This window comes from Medicago sativa, chromosome 3 (genome assembly GCF_051527215.1).
Source record: "Medicago sativa cultivar Bolivia chromosome 3, Bolivia_mono, whole genome shotgun sequence".
Taxonomy (NCBI): domain Eukaryota; kingdom Viridiplantae; phylum Streptophyta; class Magnoliopsida; order Fabales; family Fabaceae; genus Medicago; species Medicago sativa.
In genome coordinates this window covers 3236805-3260125 of record NC_140751.1, presented here as the reverse complement: position 1 = coordinate 3260125, position 23321 = coordinate 3236805, and the positions used below count along the sequence as shown (strand labels likewise).

Sequence of the window (23321 nt, the reverse complement as noted above, 5' to 3'; positions counted from 1 at the left end):
ATCAAATTGTATTTCGTTCATGTCTAAGAGTACAATCACAATTCTAAGCAGTGATTGATGTAATTTATACCTATTAATAAAGCCACTAGACATTAATCAATGAGGGAAGTAGTAGTATAAGCAAGCTTGAAAAATAAGGCACTAGATAGATCAAAGTACCAAGAGAAGGTGCAAACAATATGGAAACAAATCCACGTAGTGGGATGAGAAGGCCAAGTAGTGCGGGGATGAATATATACATGCTCAAGTATTATGACACACAATTTGGTATAGTCCCAACATTATGGTTACCATTTTTGTTTGTTTAAGTCACTCGAGAAATTTGTGGCCTTCATGGTCTTTGTTTGGTGTTGTTGTAGTCATCACTACATCCTTTTATTTTATCTTTCAATTTGTAAAAGCTATACTCTTTAAGAAAGTCTTTCAAATATCATTCATGTATCTTTATGAACTAAAAGGAATGTGTTGAAATAAAAGACGGCTAAAAATTAAGTAAAAATATTCTATATATGAATGGTTGTTTTAATGTTATTTCTTCTATTTATGAACCCAAACAAAATATAACGAATTGTATTCAAACTTAAAACAAAACCAATATTTTCACAAGAAACATAGTCAAGTCTATACAAATGTTAGCGCAGTAGAAAAAGCGGATAGACGGGCACGGGCGTGGACGCTAGTAAATATAAAGATAAAAATTCTCTCACTTCCTTTCCTTTCAGGCTTTAACTATCTTTCTTTCCTTCTTCTAATCCATTTTCTCAATCCTACCAACCACATCGTAAAAGATTGAGATAGAGAGAAAACTCCACTCATTATCACCGACAACACCAAAACCCTATCATCTCACAATGAATGAAGAAGTTGAAAGCGGCGGCGAAGGTCCACCAACAAACGATCTATGTTCAATCTGTCACGGAAACTTCCAACTCCCATGTCAAGCAAATTGCTCTCACTGGTTTTGTGCTAACTGTATCATCCAAGTTTGGCAGTATTCTTCTCCTCTTCAACCTTGCAAATGTCCTCTCTGTCGTCGTCCTATTAACCTTCTTGTTCCCACCGACGTCGTCGTCGACGCCGGTGGTGGTAACAACAATTCTGAACAAGATCGTTTGAATTTGGCTGATATTCAAAGATATAACCGTGTTTTTGGTCAACAATCTAATGCTAGTATTGTTCAGAGATTACGTGATCTTCCTTTTCTTTTGAAAAGGCTTTTTAGGGATTTTGTTAACCCTAATACTTCTCTTCCTCTTGTTATTAGAGCTCGTGTTTTCATTACGGTTAGTTCTTTCTGAATAACTCTCATCAATTATGTTTTACTTTCTTGCTTTGGATTTTAGATCTACGGTTGGATTTGAGATCTATGGTGTAGTTGCAAAGACGGTCAAGTCAGTAAGTGTAGGTATTTAGGGTGGAAAATGTGTGTAACTGTTGTTAAAAGTTCCACATCGGACAAGAGATGACCGAAGTGAGGGTAGTTTTTATCTTACAAGCCGATTTTGTGGCATTGTGTTAGGTCCAACCACAATTTTTAAATACGTGTAGAGAGACTATCGCTTGTCCATCCGTTTCAAAATGAGTGTCGTTTTAGCAAAAAAAGATTAAAATTGTTTCAGAATAAATGTCACTTTTCGAATGCAATAATAACTTTTTCTTTTCAATTGTACCCTTCAATTAATACTATATACACCACTTCCAAAGTATTATTTTTTCTTTAATGAATTTCTTAATATGTGTGTAAAACCTTAAACGACATCCATTTTGAAACGGAGGGAGTATGTTTGATTGTAATATTTTTCAAGGGTTAGGCGAAAAACTGAATTTTTTTCCCCTCGGTAAACCACAACACAACTTTCTGGCTTAAATATAAGTTGTATAAAATACCAAAATAGTCTTTTATCCACCCAAAATCGTATAGGACAAAAAAATGTTCAACATCATAAAAGTTTGTGTTGTTCAGTCTAGTATTTACCTTTTAGTAGATCAAAGGCATCCTATAAGTATGTTAGTCCCTCATTTCCTGAAATGTTCAAATGTTGTGTGATAATTTATGGCGGAGGAAGACCTAAAAAAGTATAAATAAACTGAACAAAGATCTAGAGATTATCGAGTTAGGTAGAAATGCGGTATATGATAGAGCATTATGACGTAATTTGATAAATGTAGCCGCTTATTGGGATAAGGCTTGGTGGTTGTTGTTGTTGTAACACTTTTGTGGTGTGGATTCTGACACAGACATTGTCTCTTTTATACAGATGCTACTAAGTATCATATACATCTTCAGCCCTATTGACATCATTCCAGAAGGTACCGTACCGTAGAATGTTATATTGATTTCAATTTCAGTTCAATTACTTAGTTATATTTTGTCGTTTTATTGAATTTCTGTAAGTATCTATTACTCATGCTTGAATTTTGTTCTCTTTTCTGTGCAGGGATGTTGGGAATAATTGGTCTTTTGGATGATGTCCTAATTGCTCTAATCTTTTTCCTACATGTTGCTGCACTCTATAGATCAGTACTTTACCTCCGACATGGGGGTTCGTGAGTTATGCACCTTTTACATTTTTTAGGTAAAGTAGTGAAATGAGATGTTGCATTTACTTTCATCTTGTGAAAATTTGACAATGCTCTGTTTTGTACATAGATAGACTCGGTTCAGTTCATTTTCGAATATTGGATTTAGCAAGAAGTGAATAGAAAAGCTCCATTTAAATTTCAAATATTTCGTGGAGCCAAAAGAATTATCAAATTTACTTTTATCATAGTTCATACGTGCTGGTGGCTATAAATGACATGCATCTATTCATAAATGCTCACTAGTTTTCCTGTGATCGTTGGTTAAAGGATAAAATGACATGAATTTCGGAACCTGGTTGTGTATTCGTTCTAACCTCTATGGTAACAAATGGGTAAATCGCTGAACGCTACTAGAGCATATCATAAGCAAGGTTTTTAAGTAACAGTTACAATAATGGTCACGATCTCATTGCAATCTTTGACACTATATAGAACTGCATTCAAATGCAGTTGATTTGGCCTTTTAAGGCTGTGTTGTTTTAATGTCAAAAACCATGATCACAGAAAAACTACTGAGCATTTATGCCTTTATGTTCCTTGCCATTTTACTTTTCTTTCTTTCTTTTTACCTTGTGAGAATCTGGAAGTTGATTCTCCTTTGGTCTTAGGTTTGTGGTTGTTGTTGGCATTTAAGGCGCATGACATTGGGCATTTGCCAATCAGGCTGGTTTCACTTAGGAGAATTGTTATGTGAGCCCCGCAGATTGCTCAAAAGTTCCTTGAATTTATCGGATTGTAACTCCCGATCGTACAAAACATATCGAGAGTTACGACCCGATGGGCAGTTTTGGATTGGAGTGTAACTCCCGATCGACTTATTTCATAGACTGGGCAATCCACAGGTGCATAGAGCAATTCTCTTCACTTAGTCGATCTTTCACTTATGAAAGTTATCACTTTATATTGGAATCCTGTTTTCTGTGAATGCCTCACAGAAAACGATTTTAAGTTTTGTGACCTTAATAATAATCAATATTCGTATCAAGATCTAAAGAACTGAGTTGCTTCATCAACCTCTGTTCTTCCTTAAAAAATCCACCCTTTTGAATAGTAAGAAGAGATCTCACTAGAGAACAAATAGGTGTTGACAGTTCTGTTTCTTTTTGTTGTCCTTCATTCTATACTTGTACTACTAAGTACTAATTATGGAATCAGAAGCTTGTCCCTTTACAATTTCACCCTCGTATAACCATAATCAATTTGTCATCCCTCAGTTTGAAACCATTGTTTTCACATTCAAATCAGGTGATGTTAGTTGTTATTTGTGATGAAAGACGGATTCAAATGTTTTAGGGAAGCCGAAACACTGTAACGATGTGGCGGTGTCCCAGAAGGGGCGAACAAAATACTTAGAAGCGTATGGTGTGGAACATTTATGATAGTTAATATGGACATTCATGATCTAATGGTTCTAAACACCGATGCATGGTAGGAGACCTATCAAGGTCACCCACCCTAAACAGAGTCATAAGTATAGGTACCTTTCTGGTTTTGATTTCTGCTGAAAACTTTGCAAATCAGATTCTGTAAAAAGTCACAGAAGTGGTTTAGTACCTTAATGCTCACATCAAGCTTTAAACTTGGAAAAGGTGTAGTGAATGTATATAGTGCTGCAAGTTCAGTAATACTAAAGTAGTCGGTCTACGGACCCGTTTGGTACAACTTCTAAAATTGATTTTATAAGTATTTCATTTTTATAAGCGATCTATCCACTCTCTAGTTTCAAATCAGTAAATCAGAAAGAAAAAAAGATGGAAAAAATGGCTCGAGAGAAAAATCATAATTAAATGTTATATTTTACATATTACTTTGTCGTGTGTTTATCTATACTATATGTAATCTAGTTTACATAGTTTTGAATTTGTTATAATTTGAAAAGCAAAAACATTTAAACCTATACTTTTAATCAAAATTTCATTTTCTTCAAAAAAAAAAAATCAAAATTTCATTAAAAAACCAATGTTCATGATTTACAAGTTTTTTTTAGAGATATTTATTATCATTTTTTTACAGAAAGAAACTTGGTGCATTTCATTTATAATAATAGTAGAGATGCAAGATGAAATCTTAATATGAATACGGAAACTAGCATGACACGTAACCTCATTTGTTAAACTATGAGCAACTACGTTGGCTTGTCCCCTAATAGAGACTATCTACCACAATTTTGAAATCAATATTTAAGTCCACAATACCCACCTTAGCGCTGATAACAAGCCTAAGGACTCCTCCAAGTTAACATTAAGGAGTGGAGTCAACTACTTTGTTTTGGCCAGCACAAATCGACATTCATCATCTTGAATGCACACAAATCCAACTCTATTTAGGGTGTGAAAAAAGGAAGCATCTACGTTACATTTATACTTTTCGGGACTTGGTTTCTGGCCATGGTTATTAAATACTAAATTGAATATTCATTAAATAATATAGCAAGGGTCATTTCGTTTATGGGATTACTTTATAAAAAAAGGAAAGGTTAACGAGTGTCTTAAGGACACTCTTTAAGAAATTTAGATAGTAAGTTTTTATGAAAAACTTGTGTATTCAATGCATCAGAAATTAAAATATTAGACTTTTTCAATAAATAGTTTCTTAATTTAGAATCTTTAAAGAGTACCTTTAAAACACTCGTTAGTAAGACTAAAAAACAATAAATAGTTTCTTAATTTGGAATCCTTAAAGAGTACCCTTAAGGCATTCGGACTCTAAAAAAAATGAGTTGAATTATTTGAACAATCATTTGTTGGATAACCTATCTCACAACCATAGATTTAGAAAGAAAAAAGTATTGATACGAAAATCAAAACAATTGAGAGAGGAGAAAAAACATAATATGAGTATGAGAGATGCGTTGTCACAAAAATTGTCAAAAATTGTTGTACAAATATCATTTTTAAAAAAAAAAAAAAAAAAAACAGTGGCACTTATTAAATATAGCATGAACTAAGGTGTTTTTCTATAAACCCTGCAAACAAAAACACACGAAGCGTATCCAACACAACACAGAGCCTCTTTCACACGATTACACGACAAAACAAAAGCGGAAACTTCACATTCCAATAGTTCCGTTCTTATCAAAGTTTATCAAAATCTCATCTGGGTTTGAGGTTTTTTTAGGGGCAATGTTACTCATTTTGTTGGTTTTTAATTTTTCATATTTTTTTAAAAAGAAAATTATTGAAAACAAAAAATAATTTTTTTATTCTCAAATTTATTAGTCAGTCACGTTTTAATTGTTTTAATCTGATTCAAATGCGAACCTACTAGATATATGGTGACATTGGTCCCATTTTAATCTGTTTTGAGTATGACAACATCAGCTTAAAGAATATATATATATTTCCTTCCGATTACTCAGTGGGAGGGACAGAGATGGATGTAGAGCATCACAGCAGCGGCGAAGGTCCAGCAACGAACGATCGATGTTCAATCTGTCACGGAAACTTCCAACTCTCATGTCAAGCAAATTGTTCTCACTGGTTTTGTGCAAATTGTATTATCCAAGTTTGGCAATACTCTTCTCCTCTTCAACCTTGCAAATGTCCTCTCTGTCGTCGTCCTATTAACCTTCTTGTTTTCACCGATGTTGACGACAACAACGATTATGAGCAGGATCGTCTGATTGTGGCTGATATTCAGAGATATAATCGTCTTTTTGGTGAACAATCTAATGCTAGTATTGCTCAGAGATTACGTGATCTTCCGTTTCTTTTAAGAAGGCTTTTTAGGGATTTTGCTAACCCTAATATGTCTTTTCCTCTTGTTACCAGAGCTCGTGTCTTCATTACGGTTAGTTCTTCATAACTCGTCAACTATTTTTGTACTTTGTTGTTGCCGTCGTTGTTGTTTTTATTCAAATTATCATCAGGTAGTTGTGAATCGTGTCGGATTTGAGATCCTTAGTCGGAGTGTTGGAGATGACTTCGAACCGTTGGTCCTATGATCAGTAGCTTCCTTCTTCTTCGGATGAAAATTATCTATGTTGCATGTGTACGGTGCATACAGATACGAGAATACAACAATTTTAAAAAAATTAAGCTCTATTGACATCATTCCAGAAGGTACCTTAGTGTAGAATATGTATTATTGATTACAATTTCAATTCAAATTACTTAGCTATATTGTCAAATTACTTACCTATTGAACATCGAATATTGGATTTATAAAAAAGCTCCATTTGAATTCCAATATTTTGCAGAGCCAAAAGAATTATCAAATTTATCTTTACCATAGTTCATACATGCAAGTGGCTATATCTGACATGCATCCATTCATATATAAATGTTCAATGTTTTTCCTGTAGTGGCATATGAATATGGGAACTGGTTCCATCATAAATAAATACCAAGGGTCCCCAATATGGACCTCTTGCTTAATGGTACAAGCATGGTGTTTATTAGCTTATCTATTTTAACAAAAAAATGTGAATACGAGGATTCCTCGAATATGGACCTCTTATTGCTGGTCCCCCAATTTATAACAAGCAAACAAAAAAAAGGGTACATGACCCTTTTTGGTTTTGAAAAGCTAGTTTCTTTGTTTATTACTTCATCCGTTTCAAAATAAGTGTCGCTTTAGTAAAAAAAATTGTTTCAAAATGAATGTCACTTTCAGTTTCCAATGCAATATTAACATTTTCTTTCCAATTGTACCCTCCAATTAATATTTTGCACACTACTTCCAAAGTATTACTTTTAAAACTAACCAATAGTTAATAAGGATAATTTGGTAAAATAATCATTCTATTTCTTAATATGTGTGTAAACACCTAAAACGACACTCATTTTGAAACGGAGGGAGTAATAACTAAATAGTTAATGCTAACTTATGTCCTAAGGTACATGTTAAACAACTTAAAAATATAAACTTTCTCTTAAATTTTGTCCAATCATGATGGAAATGAAGAGATCGATTAAGTTCTACGAGAAAAGAAAAGATAGATCAATGATTTAGAGCATGTTTGAAACACTTCCCAAAAATTCTTTTTTAGTTTTTAATTTTTTTTAGAGAAGTTTTTAAAAACTTGAAAATTAAAAATTTGTTTGCTAAACTATTTTTAAAATTACAGTTTTAGAAACTGTTTTGAATTTTTTAGTTTCGGGGACTAAAAATCTAAAACATGTAAAAGGATAACTATTGTGAGAAGAAGATTTGTATATTTCAAAAACTGAAAACAAAAACTATTTTAAATAGGCCCTTAGTGAACAGTGTTTTCTTTTTGGGACATATATGTCAAAAAAAAAAAACCACAGTAAATCATTTATCTACCTTTTCTTTTCTCGTAAAACTTAACCAATCTCTTCATTTTCATCATGATTACACTTGATTGTTGAACCTCTTGTATTATAGTACTTCTCAAATACAGTCCAAATTTCTTCTCAAGACAAACTTGTGGCTAAATAATGCTTCAAAAATTACATCGAGATGTAAACACATAAAGCATGCAGAGTTGAATATCTTTTGTCGGCAACTATAGATGTGAAGCGGATGTGGTAGAAGAAAATAGAGATAAAGCAACAGCGAGAAATACAACACACAGCAATATTTGGTATGTTTGTTTCAAGTTATATTTGTTGATTCCCGGAATAAAATGATAGGAATATGTATGCCTATGTTTGTTACAAGTTTATTAAATTTTATTCCCGGATATAAATGTTCCTGGGAATAGAAAAATTTTCCCAAGGAAAAGGGTGGGAATAAAGTTCCCATGGAGATGAGAATAAATTCATAAATAGTCACCTATTATATCCCTAATTTTATGGTTCCTAGGAATATTATAAAGTTAACCAAACATATTTTTCGTAAATACCTTGGAATAAATTTCTCATCTTTATATTCCAAGGAATGTTATTCCTAGGAATAAATTTGGTAAACTTGAAACAAACACACAGAAAAAAAAAAAAAAAAAGAGAATGATATTTTTATTAAAATTATTTTTTCATGTATTGGTGTAATCACCACTATCATAAATGTATAGTAAAATATATTGACTTTAAATTTAAAATAATGAAAGTAATATTAATTAGAGGGTAAAATTGGAAAAAACGCAATTAATAATGTCTTGAAAATCAAAAGGGTCATTCATTTTAGAACAATTTTTTTTTTTTTTGCAAATGGATTGCTCATTATGAAACAGAGGGAGTATACTTCTACATAATAATGTTTTTTGAATAAGGATAAAAATGAAATTAGAAAACACATTCAAGCACTCATACTTGTATCAATATCATTCTAAGTGTATTTTTGAATCATATTTATTCCTCACCAAAGGGAAATTAGAATCACTTGCAAACTTTTGTCTTTATGTAAGAACTTGTTTAATCTTCTTTGGGGGTGTTAAGAAGGATTAAGTGAGTGTTAGAAACTTGTGTAAGCATCGTAAATGTCATCGAGATCATGAGTTGAAGGCGCGGAGAAGCATTCTTAAGCATCATATTAGAAAGGAGAATGTTAACCAGTGCCCTAAGGGCAAATGGTTAAGCAACCAAAATAAGTAAGTTTTTAATAAAAAGTGATGTAATTATTACTTGGTCAATTGTAACAACTTACATTTCCAAGACAAAATTTCTACTTATGGACTCCTTAACCATTGCCCTTAGGGCACTGGTTAGCAAGACCCTATTAAAAAACTCCACAATTTGTGGGGATTGAACTAACCTACCTTGAGTGAACCATGATTATCTTGTGTGTTATACTCTTTTATCCATACTCTTTATTTATATTTAGATCATTAAACTTATATCACACGCCAAATCACTTTAATTGGATTTATGCACTTCCATGCTTCATAATCATATTCGTCGATTCTCATTCTAAAGTTTAGTTTAAAAGATAAAAAATTAAAAGGGTCGCAATTTAAACCTCATTTTCTTGTGACTATTATTTTAACTTCATGGTGGTTAATTTGGACCTTAAGAACACTCAAGCCATGGATGGGTCTTTTTTCATGAAGATTATATGGCATCTAGTACATAAACCAAATGGCCTTTGTTGCAAGGTTTTGTATGCAAAGTATGTTAGGGAGCATGATCTACGACTATCAATTGGTGTTCAGAATTATGAATTCCCTCTCTAGAAAGCTCTTGCCTTAGTTTGGGAAAATTTTCATCGAAACACTTTATGGCAAATTGGTGATGGTAAAAAAAATCATGCTTGGTTTGATAAGTGAATTTATGGTGAACAATGCAATCCACCATGTTCAATCTTCTTTTGTAGTGATCCATAACACTTTGAGGTTATGTGATATCCTTAATGCATGCGGTAACTGTGACGAATACCACTCTTCAAATTGAAGTCTTTATGTGTTTAGTGGCTCGTCGAATACCACTCTTCAAATTGAAGTCTTTATGTGTTTAGTGGCTCGTCAAAGGATTCTTACCAATCTTCAATCAAATAAATAAATGGAACGAAGTATTTGTATGCATGTTACTCAAATTTGGTTTCGATTAATAAATTCTAAAAATATTACTTGCTTTATTCTCGAGTGGGACGAAGGAGTGGATCTTTTAGAATATGTGGAGATAAAGGGAATGCAACAACTAACGTATCTTGTTCGACTATATTTATGGTAACTTGTTGGTCTTTGTGGAATTGGAGAAACTGGTGTATATTTTATAAATAAATTCAACAAGAGTGATTATTTTATTAAAAAGTGGTGTGAGGTCCACTTATGGGAGCTTTAAGTGAGACCCTGAATCTTACGAGACCCAAAAAAAAATTCTCAATGAGGGTACCTATTAGGTACCGGGTCTTAAATCGTAAAGACCTCGTCATTGAGGATGATCTAAGTAATTGTTGAGAAGATTCACAAGTTTTGGTGAATATGGTCAATAAGGTAGATTATGAGGACAAGTAACATATTCTTTCCAAAAAGTTGCTAAGAAACTTAAGAAATTTTATAAATAATATAAGATACGCGATCATTTTCTAAAAAATAAAAAAGAACAAAAAATTAGGAAGAAAATTTGCAACAACTTTTTTGGCTCAAAAAAATTGTCTAAGATACTTCAGAACTTTTATAGATAAGATATATAAGATACGCGATCATTTTCTAAAAAAATAACAAAAAATTAGAAAGAAAATTTGCAATATCTTTTCTGGCTCTAAAAAGTTATCTAAGAGACTAAAGAACTTTTATTAATAAGATTACTTGTTAACAATTGTTGAACTTTGAAGTCTATCATAATCCGTGAGCCACGGATGTTAACTCATTTGAACTTCTTTTTTTATTATTCGAATTATATCTTTTTAACAAATTCTTCTAAAATACTCATTCCGTTTCTTTTTGAATGTCGTTTTAGAATATTAACACCAAAATAACGAAGTGTATTTTTGAACCTTTTCTTCCTATTATACCCTCATTTTAATCCATCAATATATTTCTATTTTTTTGCACACTTTCGCCTTCCAAAAAATTTAATATGTTATCTTTATCTGGTAACAAACATTTGTTAGTTACTATCTTTTTCTCCAACAAATTACTTTTTTTTTGCACTCTTTAATAACAAACAATTGTCAATTTTTAAATATTGTTCTTCTATCTTGTCAAACGAGTCTTCAACTATTTCATGAGCCGTTCCGATGAGTCTTCCACTCTTTATTCCTTTTGAACATTAATGAAGTCTTTTATTTTATTTTTCTCTCAGATATGTTCCTTTACTTTGCACTTGAATTTTTTTTAACAATTACCACTCATCTTATTTATAAAATTTTAACTATTCATGAACCATTATTATAGGTAACAAATTCTTTTAAAAATTTTAGGATAATAAGAAACAATCTTTGTTTTAAAAAAAAAACAAAATTTAGTTTTTTAAATATATAACATTAATTAGTTTTATTGAAAAAGTTAAGAGTAATTGACAAAAGATATAATTGACAAATCATACCTTTAGAATATCAAAACGATGGTTTAATGGGAACGAAAAATCCACAATAGAATGACACTTAAAAAGGAATGGAGGGAGCAAGTTTTATTGTTGGCAGCCTTTATATAATCTTATATTAACAATGTTATTGAAAAAAAGATACGAATTTACATTATATTTGTTTTATTAACAGTGTCATTGGAATAAATAAAGATAGTTGGCTGAATTTGTTACAATTTTAAAGTCCTAAATATCTATGATTATTAAATAAATCGTATCAATTTGAATATTCAATTAATAAAATATAAGAATGGTAGTTATCGTAAATATAGGATGAACCAAGGTGTTTTGTTACAAACCCACACGAAGAGTATCCAACACAACACAAACACACAACTTCCATGACACGATTACACGACAATATAAATAAAAAGCGGCACTTCAAAAAAACCAAAATTTCATCAAAAATCGCGCGCCAAAAACTTTCCTTAAATAAACAAAACCAATCGTAACCCTAATTTCTCATAAAACCCCAATTTCTCTGAAATTATTAGAAAAACAAGAAGAAGAAAAAGAAGAAGAAGAAGAAAGAGAAGAAGAATGTTTTACTCTCAAACGTTTTTGGCGCGAAAAGGACCACTCTCAACGGTTTGGATCGCTGCTCATCTTCAACACAGACTCAAGAAATCTCAGTATGCTTCTACTGATATTCCCTCCACTGTTCGTAAGTACCCTTTACTTCAAAACCCATTTTTTTTATTTTTTATTGTTTTTTTTAATATTAAAGTTTAAAAGATTGATTTTTTCTCAAATTCCTATATGGGTTTTGTGATTTTTGGAGGGATGATGTTGTTTATTCTATTGGGTTTTAATTTTTCATAAAAAAAATTGATTTTTCATAATTTTTAATTTTTTTCTTGATTGAAAACAATAAATAAATTGTTTTATTGTCAAAGTTTATCAAAATTCTATCTGGGTTGAGTTTTTTTTTGTGGGGTAATGTTACTCATTCTATTGGGTTTTAGTTTTTCATAAAAAAATAATTTTTCTTGATTGAATTATATGTTTTTTGTATTTCAATGTTTGAAAGTTTGTATTTTTCTCAAAATCCTATCTGGGTTTTTGGATTTTTTTTGAGCGGTAATATTGTTCATTCTAATGGATTTTAATTTTTCTGCGATGGCGTCAAAGTTTATCAAAAATCCATCTGGGTTTGAGAATTTTTTAGGGGGTAATGTTATTCATTCTATTGAGTTTTAATTTTTCATATAAAAATTTATTTTTTGTTGATTGAAAACAAAAAATAATTTTTTGTTCTCAAAGTTTATCAAAACCCAAACCCAATTTGGGTTTTCAGTTATTTGTTGAGATTTTTGAGCCATTCTTTTAGGCTTAATTTTTGAGTCTGTTAGTTCCTATTGTGGTGGTGGTGAGGCTGTTCATGAATGTTTTTTTATTCTCAAAGTTTGAAAGTTTTTTATTTTTTTTGTCTATTGGGTTTTAATCTCCCATACAAAATTTTTAATATTTGAGTGTATTGGTTCCTTTTGTGAATGGTGGGGTGTTTGTGACAATTGAGGACCTTGAAAGTTATTGAAGTTAGTAATTTATGAATTTTAATTATTGAATTTTGTTGTTTGTTGATTTTGTTTCCATGATAGTTTTATTTTATTCTTCTAAACTTGCATTTAGAGATTTTGTTTATTAGGTTTTTTGCTTTCCACAATATCTATTGACATTGTTGTAGACATTTTTATAATCTCAAAGTTTAAAAGTTTGTAGCTTGCTCAAAATCAGATAATGTTACTCTGGGTTTTCGGTCACTTGCGAGGGACAATGTTACTCTGTAGGGTTTTAATTTTCCATTAAAAAAATTGATTTTTCTTGATTGAAAACAAAAGGAATCTGAGTGTGTTGTTTTTTGATCAAGTTACTTGAACAAGTGAAATCACTTGAACCGCCGTTTTTTGACCGGATGATCGGTTTGTTTCCCACTTTTATGGCATAGCAAGTTTCAGCCTTTATTGGAGTAGACCCGATTTTTATTACCTTAGTTTTTTTAATCGAAGTTTCAGTTTTTAAGTGTGTAAAGGTTCTGCTTTCTACAATGTTTATCAATATTGTTGCTGTGATTAATTATTGATCTTCAATGTTTCTTTCAGAGCATATAATGGATCCTGGGGTTCCCATTGCATTAAGGATGTCGGCTCACCTACTCTTAGGTGTTGTTCGTATTTATTCGAAAAAAGTTGATTACCTTCTTAACGACTGCAATCTTGTTCGTACTGTTCTGTACAAAGTATTTGCTTCTGTATCAAATAACACTCTACCTGAGGATGCGAGGCAAGCACCGGTTCATTCTATTACCATGCCAGCCACTTTTGACCTTGATGCGCTTAACTTAGGCTATGAAATAGATATTAACGGGTAGAGTTTCCTTTATCTTTTCATACTATTATCAAAATTTCTATACAACTGAGTTTTCTTTAGCTTTTCATATCATTACCAAAATTTCTATACAACTGATATATAATTGGTTGTCTTAGGTATGAGGATGTTCACAGGAGGAGTCAAGATGAGATTACTCTTGCAGGTTAACTAAGTGGATTCATAATTTTAGTTATGTATTTTTTAAGTAACACATGAAAGTTTAAAATATTTTAATGATACTCCATGTGCAGATCGAAGTCCTATTATAGTGGATAATTATGTGGCTATACGTTTCGATGAGGTGCCTTTCCTCTTCATTCCTTTTATCAACATAGAACTTATGCCTTTAATTTGAGTTACAAATTTTTTTCAACTACTTGTTTTCTTGTATTTTTAGGACATACCATCCAGTCCTTCAAATGCACAACCGCCACCAGATTCTGATGCAAGACCAAATGAGGAAGAGTAAGCTTTGTTGGTTTTGGTGTTCATTTACATTTTTATTTCTGTTTCCTCTTATGAACCAATAGAATAATACATTGTTATTTGTCCTTATAGAATTATTCCCCAATCTCCACCGACAAGGGTAGTGGATGTTCAAGATGGTGGTCCAAGTTCCCATATAGAGTCACATACTACCAGTCATAATAGTGACGATAGCCATCATCATATCTTTCAGGATCCCGTTACAAAACAGACATTGCCACCGGAAGCTCTTCGCGATCCCTCCAATGATGCTGTTGAAAATATTCCAACAGATATGGATATCGACAAAAATGTTCATGAAAAGGATCAGACTCCTGAAATGATTCCTGAGATCCATGCTGAAACCCCTCCAACTCAACCAGCTAGACCACTAACTCCAGATGCTTCTCATGGTGGCGCCTCAGATGGACAAGTTCATGGAGGTCAGTGCTTACCTTTCTCTTACATTTACATACGAATCATAGAAATTTATAACTGATTTTTTCGTATTCAATCTTAGGGCCAATTTCTGAACCATCTCTTAGGAGTTGTTCTTTCGATGCTGCGATGCTTCCTACCCCTCAAATGGAGCAGGGACAGAGTTCTACCCATCAAATGGAGCAAGGACAGGGTCCTGTCCCTCAAATGGAGCAAGGACAGGGTCAGGATCAGGGTGAGAGGCCTCAAAGAGTAAGGAAGAGAAATCAATTCTATGATGACCCCATAGTGTTACCAAATAGGTAATTTTTTTCATTGTTTGATTCAACTGCTTTTGTGTCCTACAACATATAGTTACGCCCGGTTTTCCTATACTCGTTTCTCATGTTTGGATACCATTATAGAGTCATGAAGAAAGCCCTTAATGATACTCGCAACATACGACGGAAGCGAAAGGACGTCACTGCTTTGGGCGCATGGGAACTGAAGAGCAAAAGGTTTAAGGAGGGTGTTTTTGACCAGCCTTTATTTACAGGTAGCTGTTCTTTTTATCATTCAATTTGCAAATTTTGGTACTTGCATTCCTCAATTGAAACTTGTGGCTTCTTATTCAGGAATATGCAATGAACTTATAAACATACAAAGAAGGGAATATATATGTTCAAAACCTCACTTGGTCATCTCCGAGGAAGATCATCCGGATAATACTACTATTACTCCTCCAATTAATCAAGTTGCTGACGAGCCAATAACTGATGCACCTGAAATTGCTGTTGACGAGCCAATAACTGATGCACCTGAAATCGTTGTTGATGAGCCAATAACAGATGCACCGGAGATTGAACGCATTGTCTCCGTTGCTGATGATCAACCTGCCACTATCCCAACTCAAAGCAAAGACACTGAACAGATAATCCCAAGTGCTTACAGGAGTCCTAATAAAGGAGGTGTTGCGACTCCTACTTCGGTTTCTGAGGGAATGGAGATACCATACGGTGCAACATCACCTCGAGCTCATGCATCAGAAACTGGCACCCCTAGCACATATCATGATAACATATTTCAGAGCCATGACTTTTCAGATACTAATCAATTTATCAGTTCTGCTGGAAAAGACGTAAGATTTAATGTCTCTTCATGAATACTTTTGTACAATCTCACTTGATGAATTATATTCCATTTCCTTTCAGCATAAAACTGTTATTCTAGTTAGCTTTTTTACATGAGCTGAGAAAAAAATTGAATGAGATATTTATACTTCCATCTTTTTGCTCTCTTACGATAGGTAAGGATATACATATGACATATTGTTGGTCTCCGTTTTGTTCCATTGTTAATGAATATTTTCGTGTGACAAGTTCTCTTCTGTTCATACTTTTCAAACTATCACAGTGCTATCCTGCATATTCTACCTTGCACACAATATCCTTGTACGGTTTTGCTTTTGGTTGAATTGAAGCATTTCAAGCAATCTAATATCTTCTTAACCTTGTTATATTGCAGGACCTCTGGTTTCTCGAAGAAGATAGTACACCAGCCACAGCCAGTATGTTCTATTTTCGTGTCATCTGCTATTTGATTCATGACAGTATTTTACTCAAGTTATGTTAATATTTGCTAGCAAGTTTCTGTAACAGTGATATTATAGTTGACGTAAACTTTTTAATGACAGGTTCACAAAGTACGAGTAGAAGTATTGATACATTGTCTGGGAGGACTAGGTACTTATCAATTTATTACTATTTTAGGATATATCTGTTCTTGTTTCAGTTGTTCATATCATGTAACATTAAATCACCTTAGCGAAAGGCTATGGAAAAGCTTTCCATTTGGATCTGTGCCACATAAGTTGTTATGTTAACTTTGGTTCTTCAAAATTTCAGGGGTCTAGCTCAATATTTAAAAGATTATTCTCCATGTACAACAATTCCAGAGCAACCTGCTGAAGATTTCAGCTTGAACAAGATCTTGGATGGAAAAACTAGAAAGATTGCTGCTAGGATGTTCTTTGAAGTTTTGGTGAGTCATGACATTTCCAAGTTAAAAATTAACTGATATTAAATTGTTTTACATCGACAACCAATCAAAGCTCGCCAACAAAACAAATACCTACATAACTGTCTTTTATTTACTAACTGTCAAATTTGATGTGGAAAATTGAAGAGTTATATGATTGGATGTTAGTGTAAAGTAACTTTACGCTGACAGTGCATATCCTTAATCTCCAAAACTTATATCTGTATGTTGCATTACAGGTGTTAAAGACTCATGATCTTATTGATGTACAACAAGAGGAGCCTTATGGTGATATTAGCTTCAAGTTGACTCCAGCACTTGCCAAAGCTAAAATTTAATATTTTTAGTTATTTACAGTCCAGTTTAGTCCCTGATGTAAATTAGAGGTTAACCCCTTTAGAAATGTGTATTTTACCTTAAAGAGTAAATTAGAGGTTAACCACCCCCTTGGATTTTATTTCATTTTTTTTTTATAGGCTTGAATTCTTTTTTCCTTACACTTAATTTAAAACCTTATGATTTCTCCTCAAGTTTTGATAGCATTATTTTGGTGAATCAAAGGGGCAAAGAAAGAACAATTCCGTCATCCCTAAAGAACATCCATGAATGTGAGGTTTTAGATTAAAAAAGAGTGTACCTGAGCCTATACCATGAGCAAAGCTTTATGGTGGGACGATTATGGTTTTATGATCCAAAACCATAACTTGGACAACTATCTCTGGACAGTTGTAGACAAATCATGAGAAGATTTAGATCAAACAAACGATCCTCATAGGTTCAACTACCTACTTGAGTGTGTCTCTAGAGCATGTCCATGCTATGGTCCTTATGAAGTCAGTGTGACTTGAGGTGACCTGTTCAGTAGTTGTATTGTGCTAGACTTGGTACAAAACAAGTCTTATGTAAAGTATATATCTATCTATATATCTTTGTAATCGAAACTTGAGTTGTTCTTAGACCTTTATTGTATTGAAGTTTCATCCTTTAAAAAGCTTCTCAACTCTGATTAAACATTACCCCACGATCTTTTACAATAATGGTTAATTCCAATAATTTGACTTATTTGGTGTTAACGGATCTTGATTATACACACACAAACACACATGATCACTATAATTGTAAATTCTTACGGTATAAAATTATCATTAATTTATTATAGAAAAAATAGTTGTATATCGTTACATGGTAAAGGATATGATTTTAGCTGATTGAAGTGTATCATGATTGAATGTTGGTAATCAACAACTCTATTCAAAATGTTATTTGCGAGATAGATTCTTTAGAAGCCATCCATCTTCGTTGACATTTGGAGCACTCGCATAATCATTTATACACATTTTTGTTGGTGAAGATAAAGCACCAGATGTGTGAATTTTTGGCCAAGCTTGGGCGATATTCAAGGTTAGGTCTGAGCTTTTGGCAGACTTCTCCATCGAAGTTAAAAACAGTGTTAAGGCTTAATGCCCCAACATGAGCATTTCTAGTTTTTTTCTTCTTCTTTATTTTCTCTGTCATTTTACCAAAAAAATATCACTACAACTCAATACTACTTTTCTCTTAATTTCATTTATTCAATGAGATTCCATCCGTTCCTAATTGTAGTGAATCACTTCACACATGTTAATACACAAATTTACTTATTAATATCTATAATTATATGTAATAATTTTTTTATAAAATTTGATATTTAAAAAAAATTCGAGACAAATCGAACAACATAATCGAACCTGACACATCGAGGAGGAGCACATTCACAGGTTCCAAGCCAATATCAACATGACAACCCAAGTGGGTTAATCGAACAACATATTACATGCTAACATTTGTAGTTGTATATTATTTAAAGGGAAATGCTAACCGGTGCCCCCAGGGCACTGGTTAAGGATATGAAAAAGGAAATTATACAGTAGTTAATGCATTGAAATTGTGTAATTAATTTATATTAAAGTCAAAAACAATTCCCTTTTATGGTAATAATTCCCTTTTATGATACGCTTAACCAGTGCCCCAAGAACACCGGTTAGCAGGACCCTTATTTAAAACTCATGGTTAAAGTAAATTACTTGGATAATACACTTATAAAATTACGGCAACATATATTTTTGAAGGAGGCAACATATATTTAAAAACGGGGATTAATGCGTGGGTGTGTTCATTAACTCAGGAGCTAAGTGCCAATGTTAATCAAAATGTTTCTACTCAACCTTCCAATGACGTGATCCCTCCAAAAAAATAAAAGTGTCACAAAGTAGATAGTTAATTTTATTTTATCTTTTGTATTTTAAAAAAAGTTATTTTATCTTATTTATTAGATGGCATTGTGGCAGTCCCCTTTATGCCCCCACAAGAAATTGTGACAAATGTTATTTTTGAAAAGGGGCGCAGGTTGTTTTCGGTATTTCTTTATTGATAAAAGCACGAAGACTTCATTTTTTTTTTTTTTCCTTCAAATAACTTAGTGACTTGAATTTAGTGGGTGTTTGAAGTTTGGACCCAACTCCTACGTATAACAATGCATTATTTTTAGCAACTAAGTTATTATAACATCTAGGAAGATATTTGATATTAGAGACTCAGATAAATTCAAATAAAATAGAAATAAAATGAATATGATAAAAGTTGAATTCTTTTCGAACCTTTAATACAACAACTTTATAAAATATAATTCAATTATACGACGAAAAACAACATTCTAATTTATGACTCTAACTGTGATTCGGTAACAAAGAAGCTCTACATTGAATTGTTGACGAGTAGTCCGAACATACTTATCAACTTTTCAATGTCAAGCTAGACTTGAAAAAATCACCCTAAACATAGTGAGCACAAAGACTCAAAGACTCAGTAACATAGAATATAAAATGTATTGGATGTTTTCAGCGATGCCTGGTGTATTAGACATGGAGAAAATTCTCTCGTTTATATCACTAAATAATAAATTCTTATACCTATTAAACATATCACAAAATAAACAATGATTTCTATACATAGGAGCCGATATTCTTAAGTGAAATGTAACAGTTAATCACTTAAGCTGGACATTTAGGATTTGCTTTGATTTCTATTGTTGCTCAGGTTTGCCCAGTGTCATTTATTTAAACTGAATACTCATGATTTGCCTTTTCACTAAATTTCCATTGTTTCCCAGATTTGCCCTGCAATATTATATCTAACTGAACACTCAAAATTTACCTTTCTACTGGAGATCCATTGATACCCAGATTTACTCTGCAGCGTTTTCTTTAACATAATGTCAAAGTACTCTGTTTACTGGTTAACATAATCAAATCCCGGTGTCTACCTCACAATTGTTATTATTATTAGCAACTAAAATCTTTACCCTATCTACATATGTTTGCAACATATAGTAACTCTATCATTTTTCATGATACAAGACATTTTCATGTTAACCGTGTATGTCGAGTAACGTTGTTACAATAATATTATAGATATCTTACTACTTAGCAAACCAACTCAACATCATCATAAATAATACTTCAAAGTCCTAAATTCTAATCTAAGAATGCTCACTGTGAGATAAATGTATTCGTAATCACTTCATATAAGTTAGAGCATTTATAATTATAATGTCACATAAGTACTATTTATGTAATGTTTATTTATACATATAATGAACTTCCTTCAAAAAAAAAAAAAAAACTAAAAATGAACTAATTTTAGTATCTAAGAATAATAATGAACTAAGTTTAGTATCTAAAAAATATGAAAGCTCATACAATCGCACATAATTACTATCACAAAATTAGAGATTTACTCTGGAAATTCAAGTTATATTATTCTAATTTCTCAATTTAATTTCTATAATTCCAAATTTATCTTATCCCTTATATTAACCCTAAATCAAACACATGCAATCCCTTATAGTAAAAGCCCTAGTACACCTAGAAAGATTTAGATTTTGGGTTAAGACTATGTTATCTTAGATTTTATCCAAAAGAGAGATGGTTGAATCCCTAATTTTAGCTTGATTTTGTAACTTCCATGATGACTATAGCTTATTCAATGGTGACTTCCCCTTTTTCATTTTGTAGGTCCCTCCCTCCCTCCCTCCCTCCCCGTTCCGTTCAGCACCTTTCAATTAAGGGTCATGTTAACCAGTGCCCCCGGGGCACTGGTTAAGGAAGCTAAAAGAAGAAATTCTAAGTTAAAAAAGACACATTTTAAGCTTTTAATGCATTGACTACACAACTATCAATACAAATATTACTATATTTGCTTCTTTAACCAGTGCCCCCGGGGCACTGGTTAACATTTCCCTTCAATTAAAGGTTTGTTTTGACTATTTATTACGGGGTCTCTCTCTCAATGTCTCTTGTTCTTTCTCCTTTCCGTTCAGCACCTTCTTTCAATTAAAGGTTTGTTTTGACTATTTATTATGGGGTAATTGGATGGTGGACTTTTACTAAAAATCCTGTTTAGATATAGTAGTTCGGAAATTTTACCATGTACCCTAACATTTATACTTTAACCCCTACAAACCATAGAAGATTCCAATTTTACCCTTTTTATTAATTGACTTAACCCCCACAAAATATTTTCATTTCATAATAGTCTTCCGGTAACTAAACTTTTTTATGTCGGAATACTAAAGATTTCCGAAATTAAAAAACTGCAGAATGTGAAGGCAACTCAAACTCAAACTCAAGCCCTCAAAATGAAAAGCAAAATAATGTACCCAACAACAATTTGTTGTGGTATTTATCCAAAAATCAATTTGTTATGTTAACTAAACAAATAGACAATTAACATGTTTCCATTAACACCATATTTATAACCTTGAGAATTGAAACCTTGAGAATTGAAACGATACAATTATCATCATAAAAATCGCTAAAAAGAAAATCATTTGAATGATTTATACTGTTAATTGTCATCGTGTTATCGAATACAATATGTTGAGCTGAGAATAAGGAAACAAGTGTTCCCCAACATTCCATTATTTTTTGCTTGAAATTGATTTTCCACATCTAGATTCAGATGAAAAAATAGTGGGAGAAGTGGTGGATAGCATCGTGGTGGGGCATCCTTGGATGAAGATGAATTGCCAATTTTCCATGGATTTTTTTATTTGACTTTCAAATTTGCAATTTAGCCAAAACTTCTCAAAACTATTTTGATTCATACTTTGGGCTAATATTTCAAGTTTTTTCGGAAAATTTTATTCAATTCTGGAAATTTTTATGACCTGAAATGTTTTGTGGGGGTGAAGTCATAATATTGGAAATTTTTATGATTTGTTGGGGTAAAGGTATAAGAGTAGGGGTACATGGTAAAATTTCCTAGTAGTTCCACTTAAATCACATTCTTAATTTTGGGTTACTAATCAAATGGGTTTGGGTTAGTCTAACATTTTAGTTAGTCTAGTTTTCCAACACTAATCCATATGTTTAATGTGGGTAAGATGACAAACATGATAACATTTTTTTTATAATATCATATTTTTGGTACACACATAATAGTGACAATATAAGATATATATCATATTTTAAAGATGAATTTATCGTTGTGAAACAATTGCATTTTTTTCCTTCCAAATTATTGTTTAATGTAAAACTAGATGGGATATGAATAGAAATAAAATATTAGAGAGAAAGTTGGGGTGAGACTTGGTAGGAAAGATGGTTGAAACTAGATTTAAGTGGTTTGAACATGTACAGAGAAGACATGTAGATTCTATATAGTAAGCATGATAAATTAGATGGAAACAATTCAAATCACTAGAGGTAGGAGAAGAGATAAAATAAAAAAAAATCATAAAAAACGGTCAAGAAGGAACTAAATATTAATGAGTTGGATAACGACATGGTTAGTTTTGCAATGTGCAATCATAAATCAAAAGTTCATCAAAGACACCCTCTTGTATTTAGCAAAAAAATCATGATATCCATCTAAAGGCCAACAACCCGCCAATAGAAGATCCATGACTTCACATTCTCATACTATAACCATCGGGACAATAATCATCCCTTATGTGTGTACCAAACCAAACCATGTGAGATTGAACTCTTGAATCAAAGCTACATCAAGATTGCATTTCATCACACTTGTAAGAGGCTTTGCTCCATTTCATCTAATGTGCTTTTGATGCTATTGTTGTAGTTCGATGAAACACTACCCATGAGTGTTATAGAAAGAGTCGGTCCAACGTAATTTAAGGTCTTTAAGAGATCATATATATATATATATGGGTTATGATAGAAGACACCTTTTGTGAAGGTGTCTTTTATCAAGTTACTCTATGAGCATTTGTTAAAAGACACCAACTACTTTTTATGAAGGTGTCTTTTATCAAAGTTATAACTAAAAAAGTGAAAATCACACCTTGAGGTGTGACTTGATAAAAGACACCACACTACTTTTTATGAAGGTGTCTTGTAACATAACCCTATATATATATATATATATATATATATATATATATATATATATATATATATATATATATATATATATATATATATTTTTTTTTTATTGAAACGACTAAATATATTATAACAAACT

General features: G+C 32.2%; 3 protein-coding genes across 3 annotated transcripts; all 3 read left to right on the top strand.

Annotated features, from left to right (window-relative positions):
* Nucleotides 1–720: 720 nt before the first annotated feature.
* Nucleotides 721–2728, top strand: LOC146934946 (uncharacterized). Its single transcript, XM_085750186.1, has 3 exons — nucleotides 721–1283; nucleotides 2259–2310; nucleotides 2439–2728. The coding sequence occupies exons 1-3, from the start codon at nucleotides 852–854 to the stop codon at nucleotides 2549–2551; spliced, it is 597 nt and encodes a 198-aa protein (XP_085606312.1). The 5' UTR covers nucleotides 721–851; the 3' UTR covers nucleotides 2552–2728.
* Nucleotides 2729–5877: 3149 nt separating this feature from the next.
* Nucleotides 5878–6773, top strand: LOC146934945 (uncharacterized). The gene is made up of 2 exons (XM_085750187.1): nucleotides 5878–6372; nucleotides 6452–6773. The coding sequence occupies exons 1-2, from the start codon at nucleotides 5956–5958 to the stop codon at nucleotides 6524–6526; spliced, it is 492 nt and encodes a 163-aa protein (XP_085606313.1). The 5' UTR covers nucleotides 5878–5955; the 3' UTR covers nucleotides 6527–6773.
* A 5089-nt stretch (nucleotides 6774–11862) lies between these two features.
* On the top strand, nucleotides 11863–17329 carry SYN3 (Rad21/Rec8-like family protein). Its single transcript, XM_085750185.1, has 13 exons — nucleotides 11863–12174; nucleotides 13613–13877; nucleotides 13997–14043; nucleotides 14132–14181; nucleotides 14278–14345; nucleotides 14439–14788; nucleotides 14866–15085; nucleotides 15188–15318; nucleotides 15398–15900; nucleotides 16287–16329; nucleotides 16456–16504; nucleotides 16667–16802; nucleotides 17039–17329. Exons 1-13 carry the CDS (start codon nucleotides 12051–12053, stop codon nucleotides 17135–17137), a joined length of 2085 nt encoding a protein of 694 aa, XP_085606311.1. The 5' UTR covers nucleotides 11863–12050; the 3' UTR covers nucleotides 17138–17329.
* Nucleotides 17330–23321: the final 5992 nt, after the last annotated feature.